At 45.4% G+C, this 23,058-nt stretch overlaps 1 protein-coding gene across 2 annotated transcripts; it reads right to left on the bottom strand.

Annotated features, from left to right (window-relative positions):
- Positions 1–8,992: 8,992 nt before the first annotated feature.
- On the bottom strand, positions 8,993–21,354 carry ZBTB25 (zinc finger and BTB domain containing 25). 2 transcript variants are annotated; one of them, XM_040332260.1, is made up of 3 exons: positions 21,249–21,354; positions 16,261–16,438; positions 8,993–10,262 (listed from the first exon to the last, which is right to left on the bottom strand). In XM_040332260.1, the coding sequence occupies exons 2-3, from the start codon at positions 16,431–16,433 to the stop codon at positions 9,152–9,154; spliced, it is 1,284 nt and encodes a 427-aa protein (XP_040188194.1). In that variant the 5' UTR covers positions 16,434–16,438; positions 21,249–21,354; the 3' UTR covers positions 8,993–9,151. The 2 variants fall into 2 exon arrangements, with proteins under 2 accessions (XP_040188194.1, XP_040188195.1); XM_040332261.1 differs by having other exon boundaries at positions 21,267–21,331.
- Between the last annotated feature and the right edge of the window lie 1,704 nt (positions 21,355–23,058).

Genomic DNA, 23,058 nt, shown 5'->3' with positions numbered 1-23,058 from the left:
GGTCAACTCCTTCCTGTGTCATGACCTAAAGTCTGTCCAAGAAGTAAGGCAGAAGTAATGTATAAATGTTTTAAAGACAGTGTGGTAAGCGTGTGTAGAATAAATGGAAAGCTGTTTTATTTTTGCAAAAGAAGTGCATTAAAGCGGTTGTATATCCTTTTTTTTAACTTTGACCTACAGGTAAGCCTATAATAAGGCGATTTAGGAGATATTCCCCTTGCATGCAGCCACTGACTTCAGCGGCGCATGTGCTCTGCGTTCCCGGCTGAAAGGTTCTGCAGACGCCGGACCTTGCTGGAAAGAAGTCTCCCGCGCGCATGCGGTGCATACTAGCTCATTATGCTTTTTGCCATACAGACTTAGAAAAAAAAATCAGCAGGTTTACTACTGCTTTAATGCTATATTGTTACATAGGGGAGCTGGAATTTAGAAAAAAAAGCCTTTAACCACTTGCCACCCGCCAAATAGCAGAATAATGGCGGCAAAGTGGTTTAGTTATCCTGATCGGACGTCATATGATGTGATCAGGATAACAAAGCCGGCACGCGCTCACGGGAGGTGCTGTGTGTCAGTCTAATCCAAGTAGTAAAGGGTAGCAGGGTACTTTCAGGGAAATTAGCAACTTTATTGCATGAGTTATATTTCGGAGAGGAGCTGCCCACCTTTGTAATTTGTTAATATACTCTTTGCTAGTCCAGCAAGCGTCCTGCTACCACCAAATCAAGTATTGTCATCAATATTTCAAGACAGTAGCAAAAACTTTATAGTACCAAATATTACCACCAGATGTCAGCACACTTCAAAATCCATTACTAATGTAGGAGGTGTGCTGAAAAAGGTGCACAACATTGCATTGTGAAAAAATGATGCAAAAAAAAAAGGTTATGTACGCACAGAGCTTTTTTTCTCAGAAAATAGGTGCAGGAACTCAACCACGACCTGTTCAGATTTCACAAACAGTAGGAGGGTCTTAAAGGGGCATTAAATACCAGAATTGCATTACATACTGAGTGCAGAGTTCAGGGGGTTACAAAGCTGTCACTTGTAAACACAGAAACCAGACTTCTGTGTTTACAAGTAAGTGATTGTGGTGAACAGGCACCAAAGGGTCTGAGCCAGAGGTGGTGGAACTGAGTCCCCCCCCCCCCCCCCCCCCCGAAAAAAAGCCCTGTGTACGCAGTTTAACATTTGTATATGGTTGGTACCTGAAATCTCACATTTTGTCATATTACAGTTATACTAACACTGGAGGCTCACATTAAAGGGTTTGTAAAGGAAAAAAATGTTTTATCTTAAAGGGTCACTAAAGGAAATTTTTTTTTTTTTAGCTAAATGGCTTCCTTTACCTTACTGCAGTACTGGTTTCATGTCCTCATTGTTCGTTTTTGCTCTCAAGTTGCTGTAATTCTTCTCTGATCTCCACACTTCCTGGTTGTCTGTTTCCTGATAACCACAGTACTGAGAGCTTTCTCTCTGTGGTCATTAATCAAGGAGGTGTGATTAAAAACCCCTCAGCACCAATCAGTTTCGTTTTCCAAACCATCAATGCCCTGTATTGGCTCTGTGGCTCTGTACATCACAGAAGCAGGAAACAACATGCAAAAACGAGACTAGAAACTGCGGGTACATTATATGATTGATTTTTATCTATTTTTAATCATTTTTAAAAGGAATCAGTTAACTATTATGTCCCTATACCCTGTAAACAGTCATTTCAGCAAAACATTTTTTTTCCTTTACAACTCCTTTAAGGGTTAAGAACACAGTGAGTTTTATGTTCTTTAGAACATTCATAATTAGTTTTCCTGGGTAATTAGTGAAGTGACCTTCTTTCTTATTTGTCAAACTTCCCTGCAGAGTTTTCATCTAACACGAGGGAGCATACCTTGAAATAAATACAAAAATAAATTTGGGTTAATAAGATAATGAGAGTCAGATATCCGATCGTGTGTACAGGGTTTTAGAGGCAGAGCTGGCAGAAAAAAGGCCTGTGACAGGTAAAAAAGGAGAAGTTTCTCCAACAGGGTCAAAGAAAATGATAAAGACATTTTCTTTCTTTTAGCCCTGGTTCACACTGGGCTGCGGGAGTGAAGCCGTGCGAGTTCAGCTGAACGCGCACGGCTTCACTCCCGCTGGCAGTCCCGATTTCGGCCGCGATTTAAGAGACATCTGTGCGGGTTTCTGCACAGATGTCAATGTAAATCGCGGCCCGAAATCGCAAAAAGTAGTACAGGAACTACTTTTTTAAATCGGTGCAGCGCCGCAGATGCGACGTCGCACCGATTAGGACGGTGTCATTGCCGACAATTTGAGATGCGATTTCACATGTGAAATTGCATCTCAAATCGAAGAAAATCGTACCCAGTGTGAACCTGGGCGAAGAAGAAAAAGGTTAGAACCTTTTTATGTGTCATTATTGGACAGACTTTTCTTTTTTTGTTTTATAACCAACCACTGTAGGAAGCGAGGAGAAATCTTCTTAACAGGGAGACAAATAGCAGTAAAAACCTAAAGAGACTAGCCCTTTTTAATGCTAGCTGAAACAAAAAAAGTCAGCATTTCACTTTAAGCTATATATATATATATATATATACATACACACACACACACACACACACACACACACTATACTATATACATGCGGGAAATCAGTACTGACCCATGTATTATGTCCATCACAATTCAAATCAATTTAACAAACACAATACCATAATAATAATAATAATAATAATAAAAACACAAACACAGCTTCAGATACAATTACAGCAAGATCTTACACGTATGTATCTTGTGTTACAAAATAAATGATCTGTGCAAGTGTATTTTTATTCAATCTGCATCAAAACATCACACAAACCTGGATAATCAGAGAAGAATTGGTTATGTAGGACCTTGTCACAGTGGAGATTCAGACAAATTTCCACACAACAGGCACAAAAATGCACGCAAACTAACGCTAGAAGGTGAAAGTCTGGTTTCCTAAATACATTGCATTGAAATCCCCAAGCAGTTATGCGACACAGTGGGCAAAGTACCTAAACAAGAATCCCAAACATACATAAAAAAAAATATATATATATATGACATCTATCAGATCTAGCATAACAACTGCACCAAGAGTTGGCCTTATATTACTCATGACGAGGGACATTGGCTGACCATCATCATTGGTTGATGAATGTCAAAATTGCAACATATGGACAATAAGGGGGAGGCCCGACAAAACACAACTTTCTTTTTTTCAGTCAGTCAGCTTGATCTCTTAGGCCCCATACACACGACCGAGTTTCTCGGCAGAATTCAGCCAGAAACTCGGTCGGAGCTGGATTCTGGCGAGAAACTCGGTCGTGTGTACACTTTTCAGCGAGGAACCCGTCGAGGAACTCGTCGGGCCGAAAAGAGAACATGTTCTCTATTTCCTCGTTGTTCAATGAGGAAAGTCGGCCCGCCGAGCTCCTCGGCGGCTTCCACACTGAACTCGACGAGGAACTCGATGTGTTTGGCACGTCGAGTTCCTCGGTCGTGTGTACGGGGCCTCAGTTCCATCTCCAACATTCTGCCTGCAACAGCTCCAAAAACCTCCCAGATGTGCAGAAGCTTACTTTCACTTCATAAGCCTTGTACACACGCTCGGTTTTCCCGGCGGTAAAAAGTCTGCCGGGAAAAGCCGAGAACCTGGCAGGAAAACTGCCATGAGAGCTTTGGCCAGGAATTCGGGCCCTGTGTATGCTCCATCGGCACTGCCTCACAGTGTTTCCCATAGGAAAGTATTAGTAAATCTGGCGGGGAAAAAAAAACGCTGGGAATCCTGACGGGAAAATAGAGAGCAGATTCTCTATTTTCCAGCCGGGATTCCTGGCTGTTTTCCTGTCGGGAAAACTGCGAGGAAGCATACACACGTCCGGTTTTCCCGGCCAAAAGCTCTCATCGCAGTTTTCCCGTCGTGTGTCCGGGGCATCACACTTCTCAACAGGATTCCTGCAGAGTTTGCTAGGGGTTCCTTGAGCAGTGTTAGATCATTCTCCCACCTGATGGTCTCTGCAGTATCAATTGCACTCAACAGATCCAGTGGTGTGAGACAGATGGGGCCTTTCTTCTCGGTTCTCAAGTAAGTAATTACTGATCACCAATGGGCATTCTTTTCACTGACCACTAAAGAGGCATTAATCTTGTTTATCCTAAAGAGGAACTGCAGTCTGCTCACATAATCTGTAATAAAAACATCTTTGCCATTCTGAAGCTTCCCTCCAACCACTTTGCATATTATTTTATATATACTGTGATTCTGTAGTTGCCAAATATGCTGCAGAAATCTCCCTCCACTGTCTGGCTGCAGCCATTTTAACTGTGGGCAGCTGAAGCTGCTGCCTGTTCACTTTCTGGATTTACACAGAGACACACCTCCAGCTCTGCAGCTCTCATTGGCCCTCTTATGACTTATCCCCCCCCTCCTGGCAAACTCTTAGAAGAGTGAGAGAGAGAATTGTGTATGTTGTCATAATCCTAGGCTTTTTCCAGACAAGAAAGAGGAAGTAAGCTGTGTAAGGTATTTACTGGCAGAAAAAAAATGTTTTACTATCCAAAGTTAAAACAACAAGGGCAGAAGATTTAATAGATGAAAAAAAGACTGAAGTTCCACTTTAAATATAAGGCATTCTTCCCAGTGACCATCGATGTAAGGGTCCTTCTTCTCACTGACTCCAAATGTAAGAGGGCTTTCTTCTTACTGTCCATCAATGTAACAGGGCACTACATTAACCATCAATGTGCGGGGGATTCTTCTCACTTACCCCCAAGATAAGAAGGCAGTCTTCCAATGCCTTGTACACACGATCAGAATTTCTGATGAAAAGGCGATCGTGTGTAGCCCCATCTGAGTTTTTCACTGGAAATTCCGATGAATTCCATCAAAGTTTAGATATGTTCTATTTTTCTCCGATGGAATTTTATCAGAATTCCGTGATTTGGCCAGGCAAAAGCCTGATCGTGTGTACGCGGCATTACTGTCCCAATAATGTGCACTAAACCACTGACCACCACTGTAGCGAGCAATCTTCTTTACAGACCAACAGTGCAAGGGTGGTCTCTCAGTGACCACTAAAAGAAGAAGGCACCTCTTTCACTGAGCACCAATGGAAAGGGAGACCTTCTCCACAGACCACCAATGGAAGGGGGAACCTTCTCCACAGACCACCAATGGAAGGGGGAACCTTCTCCACAGACCACCAATGGAAGGGGGAACCTTCTCCACAGACCACCAATGGAAGGGGGAACCTTCTCCACAGACCACTAATGGAAGGGAGAACCTTCTCCACAGACCACTAATGGAAGGAAGAACCTTCTCCACAGACCACCAATGGAAGGGGGAACCTTCTCCGCAGACCACCAATGGAAGGAGGAACCTTCTCCACAGACCACCAATGGAAGGGGGAACCTTCTCCACAGACCACCAATGGAAGGGTGAACCTTTTCCACAGACCACCAATGGAAGGGGGAACCTTCTCCACAGACCACCAATGGAAGGGGGAACCTTCTCCACAGACCACCAATGGAAAGGGGAACCTTCTCCACGGACCACCAATGGAAGAGGGAACCTTCTCCACGGACCACCAATGGAAGGAGGAACCTTCTCCACAGACCACCAATGGAAGGGGGAACCTTTTCCACAGACCACCAATGGAAGGAGGAACCTTCTCCACAGACCACCAATGGAAGGGGGAACCTTCTCCACAGACCACTAATGGAATGGGGAACCTTCTCCACAGACCACCAATGGAAGGGGGAACCTTCTTCACAGACCACCAATGGAAGGGGAAACCTTCTCCACAGACCACCAATGGAATGGAACCCTACATGGATCAATTCTTTATGTTATGATTATTACAGAAAATAAATGTTGTCATATAATTGGGGGGTGGGGTGAAAAGTTGATCAGTTCTGGGTGTCAGATACGTTGTATGCCACATTTAGTTATTACTCAGGGGTTCCTCTATTGCAAAGGGTTAAAAAAGGCTGATAAGAAGTTAGAGGAAATACCCGCTTACATAGTTGTCACCATTGGAAGAATTTCCCTCACCTCTGTCTTCTGAGATTTTGATATACTTTAACAATGACTAGGTCAGTGATGGGGAGAGGCGGGAAAATGTTTTACTAGATCTCCATGCTTCCGTTATACAAAGGAGATGCCATATATTGTGGATGCTGTTCAAGCCGCCTCCGCTTTCTCTTTGGTTGCTGGGCCCAAATTATTCAAAGCAGTTCAGTTAGTGGACACTCCCAAATATTACTAACTACAAGCCAGCTGAGAACTACTTTCTAATCTTCAGTACAGGTTATGGAATTTTTAAAAGTACATTTTATGCCATTACAGTGCCTTGAAAAAGTATTCACACCCCTTGAAATTTTTCACATTTTGTCATCTTACAACCAAAAACATAAATGTATTTTATTGGGATTTTATGTGATAGACCAATCATTGTGTCCAATTGTAAAGTGGAAGGAAAATGATAAATGTTTTTCAACATTTTTTACAAATAAATATCTGAAAAGTGTGGCGTGCAATTGTATTCAGCCCCCTTTACTCGGATACCCCCAACTAAAATCTAGTGGAACCAATTGCCTTCAGAAATCACCTACCGTATTTTCCAGCGTATAAGACGACTTTCTAACCCCTTAAAATCTTCTTGAAAGTCGGGGGTCGTCTTATACGCCGGTAACCTAACCTTACCTCCGTGATAGGCAAACACTGAACACAGTGCCTCCTGGGAAGCTGACTGTTCCGCCTATCACGGAACAGAAGACATAGGAGGCGCGGCTTTTGAAAAAACGTACGGCCGCGATTCTGCATGTCTTAGGATAAGGTAAGGGCACAGCTAGGGGGGACACGGAGCGGAGCGCGGACGGGGAGAACAGCACAATGGAGGGGTAATGTAATGTAATGGGGCACAGTCTGGCATGTAATGGGGCACAGTCTGGCATGTAATGGGGCACAGTCTGGCATGTAATGGTGGCACCGTGAGGCGAGGCATGACTAGTAGGAAGGGGGTAGTCTTATACGGTGAGTTTATCCCAAAACCAACATTTTGGCTGGAAAATTAGGGGGTCGTCTTATACGCCGGCAAATACGGTAATTAGAAAATGGAGTCCACCCGTGTGTAGTTTAATCTCAGTATAAATACAGTTATTCTGTGCAGCCCTCACCTTCCAGCAGAAAAACAACCTTAAACATACAGCCAGAGCTACAATGGAATTGTTAGATCAAAGCATATTCATGTGTTAGAATGGCCCAGTCAAAGACCAGACCTAAATCCAAATGAGAATCTGTGGCAAGACTTGAAAAGTGCTGTTCACAGATGCTCTCCATCTCCATCCAATCTGACAGAGCTTGAGCTATTTTGCAAGGAGGAATGGGCAAAATTGTCACTCTCTAGATGTGCAAAGCTGGTAGAGATATCCCCAAAAAGACTTGCAGCTGTAATTGCAGAAAAAGGTGGTTCTACAAAGTATTGACTCAGGGGGGCTAAATAGAAATGCGAGCCACACTTTCCACATTTTTGTAAATAATTTTAAAACCATTTTCCTTTCACTTCACATTTATGTGCCACTTTGTGTTGGTCCATCACATAGAATCCCAATAAAATACATTTATGTTTTTGGTTGTAACATGACAAAATGTGGAAAATGTCAAGGGGTATGAATACTTTATCAAGGCACTGTATTTGTCCTAGTTGCAGTTCCATTTACATAACAACTGCTTGAATAGCAGGATATTGTTTTAAAGTGAATAGTGAATAAAATTGCTATATACTGTATAAAAAACTACTATATCGGGTTTGAAACAAAGTCAAACCACTTAGGCCGTGTACAGACGACCAAACATGTACGATGAAAGCGGTCCGCCGGACCGTTTTCACCGTACATGTCTGGCCGGGGATTTCTGTACGATGGCTGTACTAACCATCGTACAGAAATCCGCGCGTAAACAATACGCGGGGCGTGTCCGCGGTGTCGCCGCGACGATGGCGCGGCGACGTGGGCGGGCCTGCCAGTTAAATGCTTCCACACATGCGTCGAAGTAATTGGACGCATGCGAGGGATGGCGGGCGCTCGGACATGTACGGTAGGTCTGTACAGACGACCGAACATGTCCGAGCGGGCAGGATTCCAGCGGACTGTTTTAAAACAAATCCAGAAATATTTGTTCGCTGGGAAAAGGCCCGGCGGGCAAATGTTTGCTGGAATCCTGCACGCTCGGGCCTACACACGACCGAACATGTCTGCTGAAACTGGCCCGCAGACCAGTTTCAGCAGACATGTTTGGTCGTGTGTACGGGGCCTTACTGGTTTTTCTTTTTTTTCCTGCAATGACAAATGCAGCTAAAATGCAGCCAGGAACTGATAATTAGAATGTATGTTCCTCTTTCTTCCCTTCATTACATCCTACTATTCCATTACTGGACGAGACAGTCCCTAGAGAAGAGGTAAAAAAAATAAAGCCTGTATTGAAGCACGGAGAAGGGCACTGCTGATTTCTCCATCAGAAAATACCAGTCTCCTGGCTGATATAATAATCCATTGGCTTACAGTACTTTCTGAGTTTCTGACCTGGAACAAGTAGCAGTAGCCAATTAAATGCTCTGACATCACACTGGTCTTCATAACTGTTTCAAGTAAACAATTAGTAAAGGATAAAAGCCAGAGACAGACATCCAGCATTTTCAAAAGCTCAGCATTTACAGCCTACTTATGATTTCCTTTTAAGAAAATTCCTAATGCATTATGGGAGCTAAGCATCTTTTCTTAGTCCAGATTTCCTCACCAGACAGGATAAACAATTGAAGTTCCTGCATAAATAAATGGTAGTTAAAGACATGTAGATGCCATATTGTTCCCATTTTATAAACAAATATTGTTTAGTGCTGTTTTGTGCTGAACCTAAGATGAATCAATGGCACACACAAAATAAGATCTTCACCAATAAATGTGGTCACACTCATAGTACAACTGAGTAAATACCCTTTAAAAAGTTATTTTCATACAGCTAACACAAAGAACTATTTAAATACAGTATAACAAATAGCAAAAACCCCAAAAAACTAAACAATCATAAAAAACAGCCACCAACAAATATCCAGTCCAACATGAATAATTATTATTCAACTAGCACAGAGTCCTCATTTTCTTGTGAGTTTGTGTCTTCAAGGTCCTCAAGGAATGGGGGTTCTAGAGCTGTATCGTCATCCTTCTGATTGTTATCAGTCAGATTGTTACAGTAATTATGTAAGGAAAGATCAGCCTGATTGCTTGACCTTTGATAGCGGCTGAGCTTGTGGGATTTTGTTTTGTGTGTGTATAAGTGTTCCAGTAATAGGCTCCTCCGTGCAAATCTGTGTCCGCACACCGTACAAGTGAATTTCCTCTTCCGTAAGAAGGAAAAGTTACAGTTCAGCTCTATGGGTTCAGCATCCTTTGACAAAAATGAAAGCTGGTTGAGTTGCAGCTGTTCGGATTGGGTGGCATTCTGAAGAGCCTCGTAAGGGTGGCAGCTCTCGATGTTCTGAATGTTTTCAAGTATGGGGCGGACTTCCCCCAGGTCATCGCTTTCTAAAATGGAGGTAGGGACCCCGAAAGGGAGAGACTGGGATACGTGGATATGCAAATGATCCCTCAATGTGCTACGGGAATCAAAATGTTCACCACAGTAGTGGCAGGAGTATGTTTTGCTGTCTGCCTTAACAAACGTTGACTCAACCTCTTCTTGCGACAGCGACGAATGCTGCGGAGATTTTACAGATTCAGTATCAAAGGCTTCTTGCTTTATAGTCTTTACAGTGTTCTGAATGTCTTCTATGGATTTAACTGCGGTGCCCACCTGAGCAGGGAAATGTGAACTTTGCTGTTCAGGGCCTACACCTTCAAGGCCAATCGCAAGAGACAGCTGTAGTTGTGTCTGCTCTCCTTGTGGTGCAGACCTTGCACCAGTTGATGGAATGTTTCTTCGATTAAGAGTTTCCTTATTTGTTTTCTGAGCTGATGAGATCTGAATTCCATATAAATTGGAGGACTGCATTGTTTCTGAAGTCAAAACTGGACTTGGCTCATTAGCTGATGTGGAAAGGAAGTTAGCATGAAGAAACCTAACTCCTTCCTCTAATCGAAAGTGGTCCACACTTTGCTTGGGGGTTTTCCCTGTATACATGACGTGCAGAAGGTAACTAAAAATGTCTGGTTGAATGTCTGTTGGCTGGATCTTTATACATTCACTGTTAAAAGAAGGAAAAGGAACAATTTGAATCAAAAGTGTAGGCATTTCTATCACACTAAGGGTTCACTTAACACCAGCAAGGCAATTTAAAATGGGACTAATGGAGGACCCGATGTGCACTGGGTGTGTTAGAGATCACAGGGATCTAATCCACCTTTTCTGGAGATGTCCAAAGTTACACCTATATTGGTCTGGAGTGCTCAATACTATAAATAGAGTGTTTCAGGTCACCATTCCGACGGACCCTAAGCCCTGTATTTTGGAAATCCTAGATGACCTTCCCATTGAAGACATTCCCAAACAAGCCATTGGTAGAGCTCTATTCCAGAGCCGTAAGGTAATGGCACTGGAAGGATGCTGAACAACCCTCGCTGAAGAAGTGGATTGCACAAATGGGTGATACGTTGAGATTAGAGAAATATTTTTTTCAGCACAGAGGTTACACGGGCAAATTTGATAAACTGTGGTCCCCGTGGCTTGATACCCCGGGACTTTCTCCTGTAGAATTAATTCTGAACCACATTCTACTTTAAGGTACTACTGTTTGTTGCTAATGTTAGCGTCAAGATTAACCATATATATCTAAGCTGGTATTAGAAAATGTTGTGGAGACCATGCTTTTTCTGAGCGAGAGGTATACGTGAAGGTACTTGGATCCATTGTACCTTTTCTATGTATAAGTACTGTACATGCTCTGGAACGTGTATTGTTTTGTGTACTTTTTCTTTGCTTCACTTTAATAAAACTTTTTTGGAGATAATTAAAGAAAAAGTGTAGACAAATATAAAATACACCCAGTTATGTATTCATTATCAAATCCTTATAGTAGCAGAGTGTCTGAGGGAGCCTGGAAAAGTCCTGCTCGTGGTTTACACATCTGCCAGGCTCCACCCATACAACTTTTAGAGACCTCTGATTTTATACCCACCTTTCCCTTTTGGCAATTTAGACTCACCTGTAAGTCAGAGTCAGTGCTCTTGGGCCTGGGGGAACAGACAAGTTGTGTCTGTGAGATGCAAGGTTGGTGAAATCTGTAAAAATGCACATGTGGGGACTAACAAGCATTAGGCCCTTTTCACACTGGGGGGTTTGCAGGCACTATGCAAACCGATCTGAAACAGCGGCTGCTGTTTCTCCAGTGTGAAACCCAGAGGGCTTTCACAATGAAGCGGTGCACTAGCAGGGCCGCTCCAAAAGTCCTGCTAGCCGCATCTTTGAATCGGTGAAGGAGCAGTGCGTTTACCGCTGCTCCACCGCTTCTTTCCATTGAAAGCAATGGGAAACCATAGCTATACCGCCGGTAATGCCGTATTAACCCATTTTCGGCCGCTAGCGGGGGAGGGTAAAACCACACCGCTAGCAGCCAAATACCGCCGCAATTCCGATGGTAAAGCGCCGCTAAAAATAGCTTTACCGCTTTACTGTGAAAGGGGCCTTAGGCTTGCTCGGCCTGTTAGTTAAAATGTGGATTTGTATAGTTAGAGCTGGGACATGGATAGGATTTTGTTTTGGAGTTTTTGCCCTATTTATTTTTTAGGACACTGTATGACATGTGTAAAAAGCACCAATAAACACTGCACTGTTTGTCACTACATCATTGGACTGGTATTTTTGCCTGAAACTGTGCTCACCCCAGGGAACTTTGTACCAGCTACCTATCCCCAGATCACATTATATATACAGCACATCCTCCTTAGCATTATATTTTCCCCTGGGGAAAAAGAACATTAAAAAAAAAAAATCTGTATTCAAAATGTTTGTTCAAATGCAGGTTTTAGGCCTGAAAATTACCGTACTTAAAAATGTTGTATACTTTCAGAAAGTGGAGACTCTGCAAAACAAAACGATGGTAGTTGCAAATTTTTACATTGCACAATATTTGTGCAGCTGTTTTTTAAAACAATATTTTCAGAAATGTTTTTGCTAAATTACAGTTGCAATATAACAATCCCGCTATAAGTGGCTGATCGCCATCATTACTAGTAAAGAAAAAAAAAATCCTATAGTTTGTAGACGGTATAACTTTTGTACAAACCAATCAATATACGCTTATTGGGAATTTTTTTTGCCAAAAATATGTACCAGAATAAATATTGGCCTAAATTTATGAAGACATTTTTGACAATTTTTTTTATTGGATATGTTAAAGTAGAAACAAAACAATATTGGGCCAGATCCACATAGAAATGGACAGGCGCAGCGTATCAGAGATACGCTACGCCGCCGTATCTTACCTGGCTCTAAGTCGAATCCTGGAAGATTTTGCACCGTAAGTTACGGCGGCGTAGTGTATTTCTGGCGGCGGAATTCAAATCGGTGGGTAGGGGGCGCGATTCATTTAAATGAAGCGCGTCCCCGAGCCGATTGAACTGCGCATGCTCCGTTTCGAAATTTCCCGCCGTGCTTTGCGCGAAATGACGTCGCAACGACGTCATTTTTTTAACTTAGACGTGACTTACGTCCATCCCTATTCACGGACAACTTACGCAAAAAAAAAAAAAAAAAATTCAAATCTCGATGCGGGAACTTTAACATGGCAAGTCTATCTATACGCCACAAAATAGCAGCTTTAACTATACGCCGGAAAAAGCCGACTAGAGACGACGTAAGAGAATGCGACGCCCGCGCGTACGTTCGTGGATCGTCGTAAAAAGCTCATTTGCATACCCGACGCGGAAAACGACGCGAACTCCACCCAGCGGACGCCGAAGTATTGCATCTGCGATCCGAAGGGGTACGAAGCCGTACGCCTGTCGGATCGAAGCCAGATGCCGTCGTATCTTGGTTTGAGGATTCAAACTAAAGATACGACGCGGGAAATTTGAAAGTACGCCGGAGTATCAGTAGATACGCCGGCGTACTTCGTCTGTGAATCTGCCCCATTGTTTTTTTTTTTCAGAATTTTCAGACTCGCTTTACGGAGAGACCTATGATGTCTCCCGTGTACTATCATTCACCTGGGGTGCCTAGACATGTTGCATACATTTAAAGGGTATTGTGAAGGAAACAAAGGTGAAGAAGGGCTGCTTTATCCACAATACAGAATAAATAAGATCAGATCCTAGCAGTGCTGTCTGACAAGGAGGATAGGAGAAAACTCATGGGGGAAAAAGAAACTACACATTTTTAGTATGATAGCTCACACTCAGCTTTTCAATTGATAAGTGCCTTGAAAAAGTATATAACCCTTGAAATTTTCCACATTTTGTCATGTTAAAACCAAAAACGTAAATGTATTTTATGTGATAGACCAACACAAAGTGGCACACAATTGTGAAGTGGAAGAAAAATGATAAATGCTTTTCAAAATTGTATACAAATAAGCATGTGAAAAGTGTGGCCTGCATTTGTATTCAATACTTTGTAATTACAGCTGCAAGTCTTTTTGGGGATGTCTTTACCAGCTTTGCACATCTATAGAGAGACATTTTTGCCTATTTTTCTTTTCAAAATACCTCAAGCTCTGTCAGATTGGATGGAGAGTGTCTGTAAACAGCAATTTTCAAGTCTTGCCACAGATTCTCTATTGGATTTAGGTCTGGACTTTGACTGAATATGAATATGCTTTGATCTAAACCAGTGGTTCTCAACCTTCCAGTGCCGTGACCCCTTGATAAAATTTCCCAAGTTGTGGGGACCCCTAACAGTAAAATTATTTTCATAGCGTGGGTTGAAAGCACCTAAGGCAAGACAAGTATTTTGCGCCCCTAACCCGCGGACATTTAGTGCTCCCCGAGTCCCTTCCACTCCTACAGTATTAAAACCCCTTATAGTACATTTTAGGATGTAACACTCTTTCTCTTTGTTCTCCTTTCTTTCCCTTTCATCTCTCTATCCGAATTCCTTGTTTTTTCCCCCATCCCTCCCTCTGTCTTTCTTGCTCTCTTTTTTTTACTTTCTCTCCCTTTTTCTTTGTTCTTCCCCCCTCTTATCTCCCTTCCTGGGAGAATAGTGCGGGCTTCAGGAACAGCCCAGGATTTGGTGACCCCTGGCAAATTATCATTTGACCCCCGAGGGGGTCCCGACCCCCAGGTTGAGAACCACTGATCTAAACCATTCCATTGTAGCTCTGGCTGTATGTTTAGGGTAGTTCTCCTGCTGGAAGGTAAATCTCCACCCCAGTCTCAAGTCTTTTGCAGACTCTAACAGGTTTTCTTCTAAGATTGCCCTGTATTTGGCTCCATCTATCTTCCCATCATCTCTGGGCAGCTTCCCTGTCCCTGCTGAAGAAAAGCATCCCCACAACATGATGCTGCCACGACCACGTTTCACGGTGGGGGTGGTGTGTTCAGAGTGATGTGCAGTGTTAGTTTTCCACCAAAGATAGCATTTTGCTTTTAGGCCAAAAAGTACAATTATGGTCTCATCTGACCAGAGCACCTTCTTCCATGTTTGCTGTGTCCACCACATGGCTTCTTGGAAACTGCAAACTGGACATTTTATGGCTTTCTTGACACTCTTCCATAAAGGACAGATTTGTGGAGGGCACAACTAATAGTTGTCCTGTGCACAGATTCTCCCACCTGCATATTTTACAGTACCTTCGTATGCATCTGCTCCTGATAAGGTAGTACAATCCCCGAAACACTTAGAGCTTATTTAAAAAGATGCAGATTTGATATGTTTCAAGTACATGATGTAATTTATGCTATGTAATTTTGTCCTTTTCATGATTTTGTATATAGCAACATTGGCTCATGCCATTACATTCGTGCAATGCTATGTTGTTGTTTAGCTACATAGTTGCAATTGACTGGCCAATGGTCACTATAAGAGACATTTTTCCTTCAAGCATTTATTCAATAAAACATTGTTTTTTTACACCTTTCAAAGCCCCAACCCTTTCTATTCGTCATTAATAGGGATAGAGGCGCTTCCCCTTTCCAGGTGCCTCATTTAAAGTTCCAAATTTTTCCCTTCCCATTTCTCTTCTCTGATGAATGCTCTCCTTGCCCAGTCTGTCAGTTTAGGTGGATGGCCATGTCTTGGTAGGTTTGCAGTTGTGCCATACTCTTTCCATTTTTGGATGATGGATTGAACAGTGCTCCGTGAGATGTTTAAAGCTTAGGATATTTTTTATAACCTAACCCTGCTTTAAGCTTCTCCACAACTTTATCTGTCTGGTGTGTGCCTTGGCCTTCATGATGCGGTTTGTTCACTGCCGGCGTATCTTGCTTGCGCCAGCGTATGGTGGGCGCACATTTAGGCTGGGCGCATGGTGCCGCTCCCATTGATTAGCCACTCAAACATGCAAATGAGGGAAATACAGTGATTCACAAACCTGCGTGTGCCCGGCGCATGCTACATGAGATGCGCGTAAGTTGTATGTCCGGCGTAAAGTTATTCCCCATAAAGGAGGCGCAACCCAGCAACAGACATGCTCAGGTCTGCAACAGGGAACACAAGCCGGCGTATTGTGCGGTGGACGTGTGTCTGATTGGGCGTACGTTACGTTCACGGCGTACGCAGTGATCCGGCGTAGCTTAGGCAGTTGTGCCGGCGTGGTTGTGAGCAGGCGCGGGGGGTGTGCGCATGCGCAGTTCGTGATACGTACCTGCCTGGCGCTCGGCCCATCATTTGCATGGGGTCACGCCTCATTTGCATGGGTCACGCCCACTTCCACCTACGCCGGCGTACGCCTTCCAAACCCACGCCAGCGCAGCGTTGGGAGCACTGGCTTGCTGAATTCAATGCTTGCCTCTCTGCGCTGCGTTGGCGTAGCGTACGGCGGTTACTCTACGGTGGCGTAATGTGCGCCTTGCTCTCTGTGAATCTGGGCCCTAGTGGTGGATATAGTTACAATTGATGTATGCCATAAAATATTCCCATTATAAACACTCCAGGCATTTAAGACTCTATTTCCATCACTCAACTTAATTTTGAAGTAGTAGAATTCTATTATTTAAACCCATTTCCCATATGCTGTGAAAAAAATATAATGCATTTCTCATTCCTGCAAACAAAATGCGATTTAAAACACAAAGAGATGCTGGCACCTGGTCTGGTGAATGAAGATCATCTTAAAATAGTTTGAAAAGGCAGCAAGCACGGCTCTGTGTGCCTTGAAGTACACGTCCCCGATGGCGACAGTGCAGTCACAAAGGAAACCAAACTCGCGCTGCATGTTCAGTTGCTGCAGTAGAACCAGGCTGTGCATTGACTGATCCATTTCTCCTGAAAAGAACAAAGGTAGATATTTATCAAATGAAACAGAATCTTACATTTGTTCAATTGTGACTCCACATTCAAAAGCACAATAAACCAAACAGACACTGTACATCATTGTCTCTTAAAGTGTTACTAAACCCACAACAGTAAAATCAGTCTGTATATGCTTTTTATTCTCACTGTAGAACCTAAGGGGTTAATCCTCTGCATTGTGTAAAAAGGCTGAAGTTACTGGAGTCAGTCTGCACATGCTCAGTTTAATGTGTATTGCTAGAGAGTTTATTTTTGTTTGCTCGGAGGGTGCATGTGATTAGCACAGAGGGTCAGGGGTCCTGCATCCTAATAGGACAGTCAGAGCAGTATAACAACTCCTCCTGCAAGCTTTAAGAAGACACTGATATAAATCACAAGACTGCTATATACTGCTGGTGAGAAAAGGGATTCAGCAGTTTATATTTACTAATATAATTGCATTTCCATGTTCTGTGTACTGTGGGAGACAAGGCATAGTGAATGCAGGGTGCTGGGTTTAGTAACACTTTATGTGAATGTCAGGGCCACAAACATCATGAAGTGGCACCATGGGATTGTGAACCCTGGCACCCCTTGTTAAAGCTAAATTAATCTGGAGGAAAAACCTGCACCCAATTGGGAGTCTTACCTACCTTTAACCAGTTCCCACCCAGGCCAATTCTGACATTTCTCTCCTTCATGTAAAAATCAGATTTTTTTTTGCTAGAAAATGACTTAGAACCCCCAAACACTATATATTTTTTTCAGAGATCCTAGAAAATAAAATGGTAGGTGTTGCAATATTTAATAGGTAACATACAGAGAAAGTATGCCCACAATATACCAGATCATCTAAGGTCTGTAAGTATCGGGCACATTTTTTTTAAAATAAATTGGTGTTGTCAAACCATAGTTATAAATACCCCAACATAGTAGAGGGCAAGACATCCCCATTCCGCTGCCCACCACTGCCAGACATTCTCAAACTATAGATTCTTCTGTGTTCACCGCTGGTTCCACGTAACCAGCGTGGAACGCAAATGGCGCCGATATAGAAACCGACGTCAGCAGCCTGCGCCGCTGGATGGATGCCTGAGCTTCTCTCACAGTTCTGTACAACAGTAGTTTGTATTCATGCGCCACCCAGTGGTTGCCGGCGGTACTGCTTCTGATGTATTAATCCTTCTCACAGTTCTGTACAACTGTGTGTATCCATGCGCCACCCAATGGTTGCTGGCAGTACTGCTTCTGATGTATAAAAAAAGAGACCAGTGATATGTCTATAATGTTAAAGACCATATAACTATGAAAAAAGCAGAATCAAAGGCTCTTCACCGCGCCTGCACAGTCAGCTCCTAGTCTGTGCGCAGGCGCCGTGAAGAGCCGAGTCCTACTCCGGTAATTTTCAGGAAGCGTGACGCGCCATAGCCGGCCGTCAATCATGTTCCCCTTGCATAGGAACGGAGTCTAAAACTTAACTACGGGATTAAACTGTGAGTATGGCGCAAAAAATAAAAATAAAGGCATACTGTAGCTCACGCTAGTATGCTGGATTTAATGGTAGAAACTTGTTTTTAAGGGTGAACCACCGCTTTAAGTGGTTAAATACCGGGGTTATGGCAGCAGACAGCTGCCATATCGCCGAAATTTTCTTAAACGGCGGGCGGTCGGCTTCAAGATAAGTGTTGTCTTCACGGCGCATTTGCAGCGAGATCACTTTTATCGGAGGGGGGGGGGGATTGTGATTTTTTTTTTAAAGGGACAGTGTAAAACAAATAAGATTTTTTTTTTAAAGTGCCCCCATCCCGCTTGTGCGCAGAAGCGAACACATACGTAAGTTGCGTCTGCATATCTAAATGGTGTTCAAACCACACATGAGGTATCGCTGCGACCGTTAGAGCGACAGCAGAAATTCTAGCAAAAGACCTCCTCTGTAATTCAAAACTGGTAACCTGTGGACATTTTTAAATGACACCTATGGAGATTTTTAAGTGTCAAAGTTTGTCGCCAGTCCATGAGCGGGTACAATTTTGAAGCGTGACACGTTGGGTATCAATTTACTCGCTGTACCATTATCTTTCACAATACAGGCGGTCCCCTACTTACAAACGACTCCTACTTACAAACGGAGGGAGACAACAGGAAGTGAGAGGAAATCTACCCCTAGGAAGGGAAATTCTCTTCTGTAAGAGGTGTCTCCTGTCCACTGATGCTTTATCACCAATCCTTGTTTCACAAAAAAAACCAACATTTAAAAAAAAATCATTTGTCATTGGAACAGAAAGTGAGGCGCAATCTTCTGAACAGATGCACACAGACAGCAAAACACATGTTACAGGGGTGATAACCCTTCTCTATGTTTTCCAAAAAGCTTAAAAATAGATTTTATGTCTGGAGCTAAACTTTAAAAAAAGTACCAGTTCAAAATCACAAACAGATTCTACTTAACAACAAACCTACAGTCCCTGTCTTGTTTGTAACCCGGGGACTACCTGTGTAGAAAAAAATTGGGATAACTTTACTGTTTTCTTTTTTTTAATTCAAAAGAGTATTTTTTCAAAAAAAAAATTGCGCTTGTAAGACCGCTGCGCAAATACAGTGTAAAGGATTGCAACAACCGCCATGTTATTCTCTAGGGCAGTGATGGCGAACCTTGGCACCCCAGATGTTTTGGAACTACATTTCCCATAATGCCCTTGCATTCTACAGTGTAGTTCAGCATCATGGGAAATGTAGTTCCAAAACATCTGGGGTGCCAAGGTTCACTGCTCTAGGGTGTCTGAAAAAAAAAAAGATAGATATAATGTTTGGGGGTTCTAAGTAATTTTTCTCATAAAAAAAGAATGTTTGAAAAATAGGCTGCAGTGTGGATGAGTCCTATACTAATTAGTGCTAAAAATATGCACTGTCACTGTACTGACACTGTCACGGAAGTGGGTAAGCACCAGGTGCAATCAAAGGGTTAAATGTGTGCCTAACCTGTGTTTTACTATACCGTGGAAGGTGCTTTTTCTAGGGGGTGACATGGAATGTATTCCCTGCTTTGCAGAGACGCAAACTCCATCCCTTCCCCCACCCTCAGAGCGGTAATCTGCCTTGTTTGCATAGGCAGATCGCAGTTCTGTGTCCCTGCCTGACGATTGTCGGAGGCAGGGCCGGGACAAGGGGTGGGCAGTTGCCCTGGGCGCAGTGTATCAAAGAAAATGGTTACAGGGTGGTACACCTATTCTAGGGCATGTATTATTGGGGGGGGGGGGTGTAGGGGTGCAATTCTGCATCCTCGCCCTGGATGACCTTGTCCCTGTAGTCACCAGAGGACATCAAGGCCTAGATTCTGGTACGGCCGATCTAGGTTTGCGCGGGCCTAGCGTACCGTATTTACGCTACGCCGCCGCAACTTAGAGAGGCAAGTGCTGTATTCACAAAGCACTTGCCTCCTAAGTTACGCCGGCGTAGCGCAAATGGGCCGACGTAAGCGCGCGTAATTCAAAGTAGGCTGTAGGGGGCGTGTTGTATTTAAATGAGGCTTGACCCCATGTAGACGCATGGCCGAACGAACGGCGCATGCTCAGTATCACGTCGTATTTACGCCCAAAGATATGTCGGCTCAATGCCTGTGACGTGAACGTAATTTACGCACAGCCCTATTCGCGTACGACGTAAAAAGATACGCTTGTTCCCGACGTCCATACTTTGCATGGGATGCGCCACCTAGAGACCAGCTTTAACTTTAAGCCGGCGTATCTCTAACGTAAACGGCGTAACTAATTGCGACGGGCGCACGTACGTTTGTGAATCGGAGTATCTAGTCATTTGCATATTCTACGCCGAACTCAACGGAAGCGCCACCTAGCGGCCAGCGTAAATATGCACCCTAAGATAGGACGGCGTAGGAGACTTACGCCGCTCGTATCTTAGCCTAATTTAAGCGTATCTGGTTTCCATAATACGCTTCAATTTACGACGGCGCAGATTCAGACTTACGGCGGCGTATCTACTGATACGCCGACGCAAGTCTCTGAGAATATGGCCCCAAGTACCTGCCGATTGGCGGTGCAGATGTGCGCCTCTGACCCGGAAATGTCATATCATGTATATATACATGTGATCCGGCACAGAGGTGCCATCCTGGAACAGTAAAACTGCCATAGGGTAGACCTGAAGCAATTAATGGCACCCCTTTGTGTCTGCAACATGTATGATTACATGTGTGTTCCTAACCCGTATTAGTGAGCAGCCGTGTCACCAGGAACAGGGAGGGGGGGGATCCAATATTCTGGGTGGTCACCAGAACAGGAAAACTTCTAATGGCGACACCTTTTCCCCATGGCAACATGGCTGACTTCCTGTTGACACCATCAGACAGGAAGTGAAGGGAAATCTCCCCAATGAGACACAGGTGGCTAAAAACAAATACTGACAGCAGTTTAACCCTTCTCATTCCATTGATAATGTGACATGACCCATAGAGAGCAGCTTGTGTGCCTAGAGCACAGCTATAGAGTCTATAGACCAGGACTTTTCTATAATCATCATCAGATAGATCATAATACTGGAGTACACCGGGCCCTGCTGGTCTCCTATGTCATTATATATGTACGTGTGGAGGGCTCAGGCTGCGCTGGCCCCGGGTGTCAGTGATAAATAAATAAATGAGGGGGGGGAGGGGTGCCCCGGCTCCTCTCCCGTACATGATTGTCTGCAGCGACTGCTAGCCCCGCCCCCCTCCTCCTCGGCGCGCGCGCTCCCCACCCGCCTGGAAAATTCCACAGGAAGCGGCTGATAAACGGCTCGCAGCTCTTACCCACAATGCCCCGCTCACCGAGCACAGCACGCGCCTCTCCTGTCTGCCGCCCAGATACAGGCCGAGGCTGGGGACGCCGGGCGAGTGGGCGGGACTCTGCTCGCTCTGACGTTCTCACGCACAGAGTAGGGGGGGAAGGGGGAGGAGTGTCACATGACTGGCAGGATGGCGCCAGGAGAGCAGAGAGAGAGAGTGTGTGTGGTCATAACTGTCCTTCCTCTGATACCAAGGCGACAAGAGAAGGGGGAGGGGGCGGTGTGCGGAGGAGTGTGTGTGCTGAGGGCGCCATCACCTGGAAGTGTCTGCTCTCTACACATGTATAGGGAGTGGGACCCTTATAAATATGTGTGGTCAGCGTTCCACATCCTGCCCACAGCTTATAATGTCACCTACACTGAGAACACTGACAGCTTCATGTCAATTCAACTCACCCTGAGGTACACGGAGATAATGACACCCCCCCTACATATGACAGTGCGCACACCCCAAGCCGCCCACCCCCCATGTGATGGCGCACAGCCTGAAGGATCCTCCCCCACGTGACGGCGCACAGCCTGAAGGATCCTCCCCCACGTGACGGCGCACAGTCTGAAGGATCCTCCCCCACGTGACGGCGCACAGCCTGAAGGATCCTCCCCCAGTGACGGCGCACAGTCTGAAGGATCCTCCCCCAGTGACGGCGCACAGCCTGAAGGATCCTCCCCCACGTGATGGCGCACAGCCTGAAGGATCCTTCCCCACGTGACGGCGCACAGCCTGAAGGACCCTCCCCCACGTGACAGAGCACGGCCTGCAGGAGCCGCCCCCACGTGACGGCGCACAGCCTGAAGGATCCTCCCCCATGTGACGGCACACAGCCTGAAGGATCCTCCCCCACGTGACGGCACACAGCCTGAAGGATCCTCCCCCACGTGACGGCGCACAGCCTGAAGGATCCTCCCCCACGTGACGGCGCACAGCCTGAAGGATCCTCCCCCACGTGACGGCACACAGCCTGAAGTATCCTCCCCCACGTGACGGCGCACAGCCTGAAGGATCCTCCCCCACGTGACGGCACACAGCCTGAAGTATCCTCCCCCACGTGACGGCGCACAGCCTGAAGGATCGTCCCCCACGTGACGGCGCACAGCCTGAAGGACCCTCCCCCACGTGACGGCGCACAGCCTGAAGGATCCTCCCCCATGTGACGGCGCACACCCTGAAGGACCCTCCTCCACGTGAGGGCGCACAGCCTGAAGGACCCTCCTCCACGTGAGGGCGCACAGCCTGAAGGACCCTCCTCCACATGAGGGCGCACAGCCTGAAGGACCCTCCCCCACGTGATGGTGCACAGCCTGAAGGACCCTCCCCCACAGGACAGAGCACGGCCTGCAGGAGCCGCCCCCACATGACAGTGCACACACCCCAAGGGCCCCACCCCCCATGTGACGGCGCACAGCCTGAAGGACCTGCCCCACGTGACGTTGCAGAGCCTGAAGGACCCGCCCCCACATAGCGTTGCAGAGCCTGAAGGACCCGCCCCACGTGACGGCGCACAGCCCGAAGGACCCTCCCCCACGTGACGGCGCACACCCTGAAGGACCCTCCCCCACGTGATGTCGCACAGCCTGAAGGTCCCTCCCCCACGTGAAGGCGCACAGCCTGAAGGACCCTCCCCCACAGGACAGAGCACGGCCTGCAGGAGCCGCCCCCACATGAAAGTGCACACACCCCAAGGGCCCCACCCCCCATGTGACGGCGCACAGCCTGAATGACCCGCCCCCATGTGACGGCACACAGCCTGAAGGACCTGCCCCATGTGACGTTGCAG

This window comes from Rana temporaria, chromosome 13 (assembly GCF_905171775.1).
Source record: "Rana temporaria chromosome 13, aRanTem1.1, whole genome shotgun sequence".
NCBI lineage: Eukaryota > Metazoa > Chordata > Amphibia > Anura > Ranidae > Rana > Rana temporaria.
Note: the sequence above shows the minus strand (reverse complement) of the source record. Positions and strands in the feature narration are given on the sequence as shown.

Excerpts from the sequence above, each read along its gene's own strand:
- ZBTB25 (XM_040332260.1), bottom strand. The coding sequence starts at position 16,433 with ATGGATCAGTCAATGCACAGCCTGGTTCTACTGCAGCAACTGAACATG. Across the intron at positions 10,263-16,260 it reads ATCTTCATTCACCAGACCAG|TGAATGTATAAAGATCCAGC; the intron begins GTGCCAGCATCT and ends TTCTTTTAACAG.